Source organism: Panthera leo, chromosome E3, assembly GCF_018350215.1.
Source record: "Panthera leo isolate Ple1 chromosome E3, P.leo_Ple1_pat1.1, whole genome shotgun sequence".
NCBI lineage: Eukaryota > Metazoa > Chordata > Mammalia > Carnivora > Felidae > Panthera > Panthera leo.
The window spans coordinates 26,030,895-26,043,736 of NC_056694.1; the positions used below are offsets into that span (position 1 = coordinate 26,030,895).

General features: G+C 44.0%; 1 protein-coding gene across 7 annotated transcripts in view; it reads right to left on the reverse strand.

The window, feature by feature from the left end:
• Positions 1 to 12,842, reverse strand: part of VPS35L (VPS35 endosomal protein sorting factor like) — a 118,088-nt gene that overhangs the window by 49,858 nt on the left and 55,388 nt on the right. For all 7 annotated transcript variants that reach the window (XM_042922492.1, XM_042922493.1, XM_042922491.1 and 4 more), the window contains 4 exons: positions 5,862 to 5,908; positions 4,994 to 5,105; positions 4,356 to 4,472; positions 1,679 to 1,732 (listed from right to left, as the gene is read on the reverse strand). In XM_042922492.1, coding sequence (XP_042778426.1) covers positions 1,679 to 1,732; positions 4,356 to 4,472; positions 4,994 to 5,105; positions 5,862 to 5,908 — 330 coding nt within the window. The remainder of the gene's footprint in view (positions 1 to 1,678; positions 1,733 to 4,355; positions 4,473 to 4,993; positions 5,106 to 5,861; positions 5,909 to 12,842) is intronic.

The window sequence follows — 12,842 nt, forward strand, 5'->3', positions numbered from 1 at the left end:
CACCAATTTGCAGCCCCTAAGAAACTATGAGATGCAACGAGCTTCGGCGGCTGCCCACGATATAGGGAGGCAACCAGCCACCATGAGCCTCCCAGGAGAAGTAGCAAACCAGCACCCGCAGGGCCAAAAAAATCGAATCTGAAGCTGATTAAGTTTCTAGAACTAACTGCCCACTGACAGGAAATAGACAGCAGAAGAACACAGTGGACACCACCACAAGACACAACTAGCCAGACCAGACGGGGAAACTCTACAGGACAAAAGACCCAAATTCTTCCACAAATAAATCACAGACGGAGGATAAAAGGGGAAGGGAAGGAGGAGGGGAAAAGAGAGAGAATTTGTAACTTAAAAGAACTCTTAGGAGTCTACTGCCACGTATGGGCCTTATTTTAATCCTGACTGAACAATTAAAAAAAAATACAAGACAACTGGGGAAATCTGAACGTTGAATGATTTTAATTTTTTATTAATTACTAATTTTTTTGTTGGGATAAGATTAAGGGAATCTTATATTTAACACACATGTGCTGAAAACTGACAGATGAAAACACAATGTTTGAGATTTTCTTCAGAATAATCCAGGGGTGAGGGTATAAATGAAACAAGATTTGTCACGAGTTGGTCATTTCTGGGTGAGGATTATAAGGGAAATCATGTTTGAAATTTCCAAAATAAGGATAAAACAAAAATTGGACAAAGTAAACAAAGTCAACAGACCAGCCTTACATAATGTTTAAAACGAGGCCAAAACCAATTTATCAAGTTAGAGGGCAGGACGGTGGCCCCCAAAGGCTGGGGGCTGTGACTAGAAGCAGAGTCCAGGGAGCTCGGGGCTGATTCCTGACTTCTTGATATGGACCATGATCACGCGGATATACTGTCTGAAGATTCATTAGGTAGCAAACTCACAATACATGCATTTTTCGGCACGAATGCCTGAATTCAGTTTTTAACAGCTGATGAAAATAAGCATTTTGGCAATAGGATGTGAACCCAGTCCTGCCTGCTTCTAAGGTCTGCTCTCTGACACACACAGTATTTCCCACACTGAGGTTCTGGTCTGGGCACAGGGAAAGAAGTCCCTCTGCTTAGAAAAAAATTACACGTAAGTCAAATATGTTTGAGAAATGCTACTTCCTGGACCCCCAGGAAGAGTCCCAATGCACTTTAGAATGTAAGCATCTAAGGGATCCTATGGGGGAAAAACTGCTTCCCTTGGTAATGGAGCATTTCCCCAATTTGCACGTGAGCATGACACTTTTGTGACAGTACGCATATCAACCCTCCACCACACTATAGTATAAAAGGATGCCATTTTTATAAATTAAGGACGATTACCACTGTAAAATGCCTAAATGCCTATTCTAGCCTTATTCATTATTATAAACACGAATAAAAACATAATTCTTCCAGGGGCGCTTGGGTGGCTCCGTTGGTTAAGCATCAGACCTCAGCTCAGGTCATGATCTCACAGTTGGTGAGTTTGAGCCCCACATCGGGCTCTGTGCTGACAGCTCAGAGCCTGGAGCCTGCTTCGGATTCTGTGTCTCCCTCTCTCTCTGCCCCTCCCCCTGCTCACACTCTGCCTCTCTCAAAAACAAACCAACATTAAAAGATACCAAAAACACAAAAAAACCCATAATTCTTCCCAAAACGATCCCACAGCCGCACATACCGTGAAATGCTTGCAGGTGTACTCCACCCATACCTCGGCACAGTTAACGTAGTCCTACAGAGAAAAAGTAAAGATGTGTCTACAACAGGAACACCGTGGCTAACCCTAGAGTCAAAGCTCATCATATGCAGATCCCTTCAAGGGTTCTGATAATCACTAGAGATGACAAGTGATAGGAATTCCAAGACGGGTTGGCTCATCTACAGAAAAGTCTAGCCCACTGATCTATCTTACCCTAAGAAGCAAAAGTTATATAGAAACACAGGAGTTGCTGGAAACTAACTAGACTTCCATTTCTGAATAGCTACTTGGGCCAAAATAGAAATCTGGGAAAAACTGAAGGGCAGCGGAGATCAAAGTCAGGAGTCCTGGCCACACCTCAACAGAGACACTGACCGTGGATCTGGTTGAAGAGCTTTGCTTAAATGTGATTTTTGCAGGTTCTGAGAAAAAAAAAAAAACAGACATCCTGCCTTTAAAACATAAACTCTGGGGCGCCTGGGTGGCTCAGTCAGTTAAGCGTCCGACTTCAGCTCAGGTCACGATCTCGCGGTCCATGAGTTCGAGCCCCGCGTCGGGCTCTGGGCTGATGGCTCAGAGCCTGGAGCCTGCTTCAGATTCTGTGTCTCCCTCTCTCTCTGCCCCTCCCCCGTTCATGCTCTGTCTCTGTCCCAAAAATAAATAAATGTTAAAAAAAAAAAATTTAAAAAAAAAACCCATAAACTCTTTTTCTGATAGAGAGGTGATGTACAGGTCGTAAAAAGGTTAAGAAAGCACTGAAGATTTTAGGTAGTAAATTCTGTGGTAGATTCAAGTGGGGGTGGGGGACCCACGGAGATACACCGGGATGGTCATGGAAATGGCAGTTAACAGCTAAATAGAGCTGCCTTCCCTGGAAAACATTCATGTGAAAAAAAAAATGCTCGAGGAAAAATACAGTCTGCAAGTGTATCTCTTCTGCTCTGACACTTTAAGGAGAAGAAAAAAAAGAGAAAATGGGAGGAAAGAAAACACTTATGTCATTCACACAAGAAAAGCCACATGAGAAGGTGAACTTAATGAGGCCATGTGAAGTTATAGACTGAAGGAAACCATTAACATGGGCTTTTGATGCAAGGGTGCTTTGAAGCACTCAGGGACAGACCCCACAGGCCCAGAGACTTTGGACTTCTGCATCCTAAAGAAGCTTTTTAGTTAGCCACTCGGGTTAAACAGAATTTCAACAGCTGAAGTTTAGTGAGGGTTTTGTTCAACTTAACATAGGTATGTGATTTTGTAAACAAGCTTCTAATTTTTCTAAGTTATATCAGTATTCTCAACACACTACTGTAAATGCAGTGACTGGTAAGGAGGTTATAAATGAACTCTAATATTTCCTTCTTGGTAAATGACTGTAAATGCTACACACCCACATTCAATTATTTGCTGTGTTTCAGTCTACACGTTTGTGTCCAAAACGCATATGTTGAGAATCGTAGCCCCGCAATGTGACAGCATTAGGAGTGGGGCCTTTGGGAGGTGATGAGGTCATGAGGGTTGAACCTTGATGAATAGGATTAATGTCCTGATAAAAGGGACCCCAGAACACCCTCTCCCCTTCACCCCCTCTCCACCTAGGGAGGAGGAGAAGCTGGCAGTCGGCAATCCGGAAGAGGGCCTTCACCGGAATCCATGGTGTCCCCCTGATTCCAGACTTGTAGACTCCAGAAGGGCAAGAAATCAATTTCTGTTGTTTGCAAGCCACCTGGTCTGTGGTGCCATTAAAGCAGCCAAGCTGAGATATGCTGCTGGCAGGAGAGGAATGGTTTGAAGGTGGTGAAGTCTGCCCAGCTGGTCCTTCAGCCGAAGACAGGCAGGGCCATTTACCCAGTGGCGGCCACGTAACTTGCTGATGTGTCGCCCATGAGGATGGTGAGACATGAAACCCAAACTCTACAAGATTATGGCCATCGCTGCATACTGTTCCAGCACCTAACAGCAGTGGATCCATCTTTCCACATCTCCGTCCAAGGGGCAACAATTAGAATTCCCTTTTGCTAATTATACATTTGACTGCTGAGCTTCCATTTAAGAATATCCTACTCAGTTGATATTTTCAAATCCAAATACTAAAGACAGCTGCATTTGGATGCTGTTTGCTAAGTCAGAGCAGAGGTCTTTCAAAGTTTCAAATATTTTTTCTCACTTTACGCTTTTACTACATCTTGAAGCCTAAAGAATTAGACATAATTAGGATAGAAAAATCAAAGAAATATATCTTTAGAGTTATCAATTCTCCACTATAGGTTAACGAAAATAATTTAAAATAGTATCATTCCTTGGGGCACCTGTGTGGCTCAGTCGGTTAAGGGTCTGACTTTGGCTCAGGTCATGATCTCATGGTTCGTCGGTTCAAGCCCCATGTCAGGCTCTGTGATGACAGCTCAGAGCCTGGAACCTGCTTCAGATTCTGTGTCTCCCTCTCTCTCTGCCCCCTCCCCTCCACCCCCTCAGCTCACGGTCTGTCTCTCTCCAAGTAAATAAACATTTAAAAAAAATTTTTTTAAATAGTATTATTTCTTAAAACGAAATAAAAACCCAGACGTAGGACTAGTGAAGATATCTTTTTTTTAAACCAAGAATTTACTGCCAGACTTGGACAAAAGGTAGTCTATCTGAGGTCTGAATGGTCACCCACCTGTGGATTCTTCAACTTAGTGATAACTTTCCAAGCTTCATTGAGAATCTGGAGTCGATCACCCTCAGGAGGGTCAGCCAAGGCTAAGTTTAACCCCAGTGAGCGAAAAAGAAGATGCTTAAAAAAAAAAAAAAAAAAAAGAATAGCAAACCATTGCAATACTGGAGATTTTAAATCAGAGCACCTTGAGGCTTAGAAAAAAGGCTGTAACCCTTAGCTCGTCTCATGGCTAATCTTCCAACATCTTCCTGAAGTTCTACCGCAGCCCTACATGCAAGTTAGAGACACTCAAAACAAAGAGCTGGCTCTGTGCACTGCTCTGATTCATGAGACACAACATTCTTGTGGACAGAGCTTTTTATAAATCATGAGTGAAGATACATTTTTAAAAGATGGAAGCCCAAGCCTTTCCTAAATACTTCACAGCGAGCTAATTTGATAGACTTAGGACTCACTGGCAGCAACTTACACGTGTCTAACAATCCCAATCACTAACTCACCTTCCAGCATGTTCTTCGGAAACAATGCCTGTTTTCTCTGTCGGCCCAAGAACCCCCACACAGCACCCTCTCCCTCGAGAGCTGTCGGGTAAACAGTGCCTATCTGTTCTCCCACTGAGCATGTGGTCAAGAGCCTACCTTGGGGAAACCCGACTCATCACACTCTTTAATCATGCCAATGAAATCCATGGACCTCGTGGCGATGAACTCGGCCCGGAAAGCGGACATCACGGAATTCAACAGCAAGGCGCTGCAAGACCCAAGTGCCCCATGTCAGAAGAACTTCCTCTTAATGAAAAGTGCTTTAATTTTAAGCACATATGTTGCTGGGAAGGATGAATGAAAGCTCTTTAAAGGTAAGGCTGGAAAAGAATTTTAAAAGGCTGGAGTAAAAAGGCAACCTCTAGAGACTAACACAGTGTTCTGTACTTATTTGGAACTCAATAAATGTTGAATTGGCTAGCTGGATTGACGGACAGCAAGCAATCACATCCATTTAAACAGATGCAAAATGAGCATGGTGCACTAATAAAACTAAACATCAAGTAATAATATTGATCCAAGCTGCAAATATATACCCCCATCTCTTACAAAAAGCACTGTTCTGGGACCTAGGGACATGTGACTTAGGGACATCTACCACAGAAGGGAAAAGAGAGGGGAACCTCTTGTGCCTGGAAGACAGGAAGATGGAATTTATCTCAACCCTTCCACTTACCACAGCCCCATGGGGAAAGGACTATTATGAAACCCATTTTACAGATGAGGAGACTGAGGCAGAGAACTCAAGTAAGTGACCCAAGTTCACAAAGCTGAGAAAGAGTAGAGCCAGGCACAGGAAGACGATCAGACTCCAGTTTCCCGACCTCTGTGCCATCCTGGCGCTCTGCTGACCCTCTTGCCCACGTGAGCATGCCAAGCTCAAAAACCAAACCAAAACAAAACACAACAAAAACAAATGACTTCCATTTCCAGACCCATGCTTTATGAATTTAAAAATACTTACTTGTTTCCTAGTTTCTTGCATCTCTCCATCATCTCAGTTAGCAGGGCCTAATTAAAAATAATAATGAAAATCATGAACTTGGAGAATCCGAAACGACATTTCTCACAAAGACATCTCCAAAGTAATACTCTAAAACAGATGTAGCCACATGCCCATTTCCAGAACTCTGTGTCTGGCGAAGATAGGGAGTCAGGGGCAGGGGCAGGGAGGAGTTCAACTGTATGGCACTAAACATCATGGGTAAGACCCCAGGCCCTGATGCCCTAGGGCATCAGGCACACTTGGGCTCAAATCCAGTCTCACCAACTACCAACAATTGGCCTTGGACCAGTCACCCGACTTGGTGAAGCCTGGGTCTCCTCCCCCTTTGCCAGAGGATGAGGAATAAGCAACTCAGGGCCTGGGGGTTGTGTGGGAATCTGCTCTTAGGGACTGGATGCCTCTGCCTGGCCGAACATAGTGCTGACTGCCCCTCTTCTCAACAGGTTCTGAGTAGAGCCTGAGACCCTGCCCCATAGGGCTTAGGGGTGGGACTGGGGGTGTAGAAGTGGCCTGCCCTTTTCTGTTTTCACTGAACAGCTCATCCTAAGGGGGGAGGAAGGGGGGAGAGATCTAGATTGGGTGAGGGGGGTGGGGGTGTCAGGAAGGCAAGTGTGTTGTGTTACTGTGTCAATAAACTGATTTAAAGTTAAAAAAAAAAAAAAAAAACAAAAAAACCATCACATGTGCAAGATTACCCCAGGACGGTGAGGGGTCTCCTGAACACTAGACACCAATGAGAATGGAAGTTTCTTGACTCCCCACCTCTCCTGTGATGCACCGTCCCCCTCCAGGTCCTCCCCATTTCACTGAGAATTTGCTAGCGCCCACTGTCCATGGTGAGATGCACTCCGCATTCATGATCCCCCCTCTCACAACCAGCCAGGAGGCAGGCTCTCTATTCTGCCACTGCACAGGTGAGAGACCAAGCCATGTAACAGTGAGTGGCCTGCTTGCACCAAGGTGACACACAGAGCTACCGCGGGCCAGATGTGACCCAGGCAGCCTGGCACCAAAGGCTAACCTCATCACTTTTCCTCCCAACAAATTTTGAGGCATATATTTCCTCCAAAAGGAAGTAAATGTTTTACTCACTGGAATACTGTTAATGGCTTTAGAGCTATCTTAAGACAATTACGTATTTCTAATCAAAGAGTTCTTGTTCTTTAAAAAAAAAGAAAAATCAATGGAAGAGGTATCCTTTAGGTCAGTGGTTTGGGTAAGGTTTTGAATGGCACAGACAAGGTCAACAGTAGAACTAAGGAGAAAGAGTGCTCACCAGGCTCCCAGCTAAGCACCACTGCTGCCTTTTCTTGTTTATGCTTCACAGTATCCTTGGGAGGCCCACCTAAGTCATTCCCACTTCACAGAAGAGAAAGTCCAAGCTCAGATACTTTGACTTTAAGTCACTTCCTAGTAAGTGGTGGAAATGAGATTTGTAGGATTCTGGCCCCCAGTTTTCTTTAGTGCAACTGCACCCCTTCCAGATGTGTCCCTTTGTGTCCTAGTGTTGCCTGAATAATTAAGGTAAAAGCTGATGATGGAGATACTGGCTGTACCCCAGAACCCTGATTTCATTCAGGTTTCTGTCTCTGCACCACAAATATCAGGTTAGGTGCTGTTATGGACTGAATTAGGTCCCCTCCAAATTCTTATGTTGAAGCCTTAAAGCCCAACGTGGTTGCATTTAGAGGCAGGGCTTTTAAAGACGTAATAATGAGAAATAAGGTCCAAAGTGTGGGGCCCTAATCCAACAGGACTGGTGTCTCTTTAAGAGGAAGAGACACCAGGAACACACATGCACAGAGAAACAACCATGTGAGGACACAGTGAGAAGGCAGTGCAAGCCTCATGAAAAACCAACACTGCCAGCACTTTGATCTTGGACTTCTAGCCTCCAGGACTGTGAGAAAATAAATTTTCCACACATTAACAAAAAATTTTTTAATGTTTATTTATTTGAGAGAGAGAGAGAGAGAGAGAGAGAGGTTGAGAGAGGTTGAGAGAGAGAGAGAGTGCGAGCAACAGAGAGGCAGAGAGAGAGGGAGACACAGAATCTGAAGCAGGCTCCGGGTTCTGAGCTGTCAGCACGGAGCCTGAAGCGGGGCTCGAACCCACCAACCAGAGATCATGACCTGAGCCAAAGCTGTATGCTCAACCAACTGAGCCACCCAGGAGCCCCGAGAATATATATTTTTTTGTTTAAGCCATCCAGTCTGTTAGGGCAACGTACTATGGTCTGAATGACCACCCAACTCCCAAGGAGAGGATATTAAGAGGTGATCAGGTGATGAGGGTGGAGCTCTTACAAATGGGATTAATACCCTTATAAAAGTGGCCCAAGAAAGCTCCCTTGTGCCACATGAAGGCATAGCAAAGGCAGCCATCTACGAACCAGGAAGCAGACCTTCACCAGACACCAAATCTGTTGGTATCTTGATCTTGCACTTCCCAGCTTTAGAACCGTGGGAAATACCTGTTACTTATCAGTCACTCAGTTGTGGTATTTTGTTATAACAGTCAGAAGGGATTAAAACGTAGCCTGAGCAAATTAACACAGATCCAAACCTATCACAGTGGTCTCATTCCCTTTGCTAATGGGGGATTTATACAATTGACGCATGAGAAAAGGTTTCCTTGTTCTTAAACAGGAACCCAAGGAACTGAAGCCTCCTCATCTTTCTGCCTCTGGATGCTGCCATGTCTGGATGTGATGACTGTAACGGCTGCAGCCACTTTGCTATCTGAGGATGATGGACAGAACCTGCCTCGCCCACGGCCTTTACCTGTTGTGTCAGAGAACACACTGAATTATTTTTGTAGGGCCAGTTAGGTGTTTGTTTCTTATAGTCAGAAGCATCTTAGCTGATGATAAAGTTGCCAATGTCACAAGTGGCTTCCCTAACCCTCTCATGGGATATTTATACTTGAAAAGTCATTCTTGGAGACCAGTATCAAAGTGGTTTCTGGAAAAGATTGAGAAAGAGAGATTCTACGGGATTATCAGACTGATACTTCCCAACACACACAAATAATCACACATTCAATACCTACTTATGGAGAAACTTTAAGACACTAAGTAGTATTCTAGGCACTGGGGACAAGGCAGTGAGGAAATCAGAAAACCATGCCCTCATGTGGCTTATTCTCTTACACACCCATGTGCACGCACACGAGCTCTTGGCCCACTACCTTTGACAAGATGAATTAGGGCAAATGCCAACATATGGACAAAACATCCTGGCCATTAAGACAAGTGCGTCAAAAGTTCTCTTTTTCACAGGATACAAATGCATTAAAAATGTATCCAAAAATGTAACTTAAAAATTTTTAAAAGCTCTGTGGTAATATAGGAATATAGAAAATGCCCACAAGTGTCCACGGAGCCAAATGATATGGATCTCAGGCAGGTCTGTTAGAGGTTATACATTTCTTCTGAGAAGTGACAGGATTGATTATCTTTGGCAAGAACAAGAGGAACAATAGCTCAAACCAGACTGAGATCGAAACAAGCCTATTGGCTGGGATAAACTATGAAAATGTGCAGCTCAGCATATTAGCTCGTACACACACATCAGAACTTAGAGGACACGGGAGACTCAGAAGGCCCCTACATTTATTTGTGTATTTGTTTTTTCATAAAAACTATAAAAATTGGGGCCACCTGGGTGGCTCAGTCGGTTTAAACGTCTAACTCTGGATTTCGGCTCAGGTCATGATCCCACAGTCGTGAGATTCAGCCCCGGGTCGGGCTCCACACTGAGAGTACGGAGTCTGCTTGGGATTCTCTCTCCCTGTCTCTTTCTGCTCCTTCCCTGCTCCCACTCTCTCTCTCCAAATAAACTTAAAAAAACACAAAAAACACTATAATAAGAAATGATTATGGAAAAAAAAGTTTAAGCCATACCACCTTATAGTAAGTAAAATGTGAACGCTTTCTTTCCTAACTCCCGCTTCCTAGGAAATCACCAGTGTCAACAGTGTGGTGTTTATCTTTCTAGACCTTTGTCTATACCCTGTGAATATATAGCTTTTTTTGTAAAAGCCCAGCTTGGGATTTTTTGTTTTATAAAAACGAATAATCTTGTACACATTGGGGTCACAAGTTGCTTTTTTTACTCAAGAATCTAGCATGGGCCTCCCTCTTCCCATGTCAGTACCCACACATCTACCTTATTCTTAATGGCTGAGGAATCCCTACCACACATAGAACATTATTGTTCCGATTGTTGCTGATACACTTTAAAAGTTTTTTTTATTTTGGGGCACCTGGGTGGCGCAGTCGGTTAAGCGTCCGACTTCAGCCAGGTCACGATCTCGCGGTCCGTGAGTTCGAGCCCCGCGTCAGGCTCTGGGCTGATGGCTCGGAGCCTGGAGCCTGTTTCCGATTCTGTGTCTCACTCTCTCTCTCTGCCCCTCCCCCGTTCATGCTCTGTCTCTCTCTGTCCCAAAAATAAATTAAAAAAAAAAAAAAAAAAGTTTTTTTATTTTGAACCAATTACAGACTCATAAGAAATTGTAAGAATAACAGAGGTCCTGGGTAACTGTCCCCCAGCTCTCAGCAATGGTGACATCTTACTTAACTACAATTGCATTATCAAAGCCAGGAAATTGACATTGGTAGAATACCATTAACTAGACTATTCCACCAGGTTTTCTGTTCACGCTTTATTGCGGGGAAAGGGGAGATCTTTGTGACAATTCATTAATATATATGAGTTTATATAACCACCATCTTATTTAACTATTGGATTTTTAATGTCATCTCCAGATGAGGGTTATTTACCTACTTCAAAAGTACAGGAAATGCAAAAGAAGTTGGACCAATACCGTGTTTCTAAAAGCTTTCTAAATTGAGAGCAACTCTCATGCAGCTAAGAGTGCTCCCAGATTTGTATTTCTGCTTTTGCTACATAACCTTCCAATCAGTGTTTACAAGTACTGCTTCATTAAAAAATATATATAGATTGAATATATACGTATCCTATTTTCCTTATTTCTCTGAATGAAGCAAATATGTAATGGGTGGGCAAAATCATAAACTGATCTTATGTCCCTTCCCCCGCCAGCCCAAGTCTCAAAGAAAGTATTTCAAAGTGAATAAAAAGAAATCCTATACCCCACACATTACAAGGAGGAAATTTTAATTTCTCATATTATTTCTCTTTCACTGGCAATTTTTTCCTAATTCAACAGAATGAAAGTGATACGCCTATACGCTTCGGCAGAAGTCAGCAATGGCCAAGGCTAGTGCTACATGTGCACTGCCAGCTGCATCACATGTTAGAGAATTTACAGGGCAATTCGTAGTATGCCCATTAGGTAACAGTCCCATGGGTCAGTTTGTTAGGGCCTTTAAATCCCTCCTCAGGTATAGCCATTAACAGCAGTTTCTAGAAAGAGTTTAGGAGTTGAGAGATCTCCTGAGTTCAGAGTTACCGATAAAATGGCTACATGGCTTTGACTCTTTCTAGCGGTGTGACCTTAGCAAGTTGTAAGCCTCGGGGGCCTCATCTGTATCACAGGGATAACAACAAAACCTAGCCTCGGGAAGCCGAGCGTGAGGAAGACAGACCAGGCAATGGAACTAACACAGGGCCTGGCACCCAGAGAGCCTCAGGAAAAGGGGATTATGTGAAGGGCTCCAGGGCTTAGCATCTCTGACTCACTTCCCACCTCCACTCCTCACATCCAACAAATTCGACTCTGAACACCTCATGACATGACTGAGGGTCACAGAACTTAACAGGTATTTGTTCTGATGTGAAGTGAGGGAAAAGCACCACAAAATTACGCACACAAAATCCTTACCTCTAAAACAAAAATACAGAGCAAGAACCGGAGTGGACAGAGAAATATGAGTACGGAAACATATCAAAATGTTAACACGGCAGGATTTTAGGTGGCTCTTTTTCTCCTTTTCACCTGTCTTTTCCAAATTCTTTCCAGTATATGTATTTTTATTAAGGTTTTCTGATTATAGAAATCTTCTCCTTCCCGTTCCGCGGCTTACCAACCCTTCTTTCTCTCATCCACCTGGTCTGCACCTGCCAGTCTGAGGTTTGAGTGTTGCTTGTTTCCCATCGTCCTCCTGATGGAAGTTCTTCAAGCTCGGCCTGATCTCCACCACACCACGTTCGCCGACTCTGTAACCCGGTCCACATCCAGCCAGCCCAGTTTCTCCCTGTTCTCCAGTAATGCTGGTCTCCTTAATATGCCTCTTACCTGCCTCTACGTGTACAGTTCCTTCCCTGGGCCATTCCTTTACTCCCTGAACCCGCCCCCTACTTGTTTCCTGACTTGCAGGTCAGCCCAGACCCCCATCTGCCTCAGTGAGTCCCGTAGAGACCAAACATAAGGGTGGTAGCTGCTTGCTTTGCCTGGTGCCCCTATCTCTTGGCCACGCACTGATGTGTATTATCACGGTCACTTCATGACAGCCCTTCAGGGAAGGTTCTAGCGTTGGCCCCATTTTACAGCTCGTAAAACTGAGGCACAAAGAGATCAAGGAGCCCAAGGCAACACAGCCATAATCTGAACCCAGGTCTGCCCAACTGCCTGTCCGGCCTCTAAAGATGCACTTTCCTCTTCATTCATCCAACATTTACAAACCGCACTGCACAGCTTAGCAAGGGACCACATGGATTCCCTGTCAGACAAGACCCACCACTCATGTCAGGGACCAGAACTTTCTCCTTCTACACCTCCCATACCACCTCTGGCAAACGAAAAGCTACTGAAAATGATGAAAAGCTTACCAAGGAATTTGTTTTCACTGCCCAAAAACAGATCTTAAGAGATGGTTACTTTTTTCCATGCAGAATGTGCCTGAAATTGAGGGCATAAGTCCGTTTTTTAACTTACTATAATATTATTTCAGTTGTATGGGGGGCAGGGATCCTGTCTTCAAACAACAAAAAAGTCTTTCTAAATAATGATTTT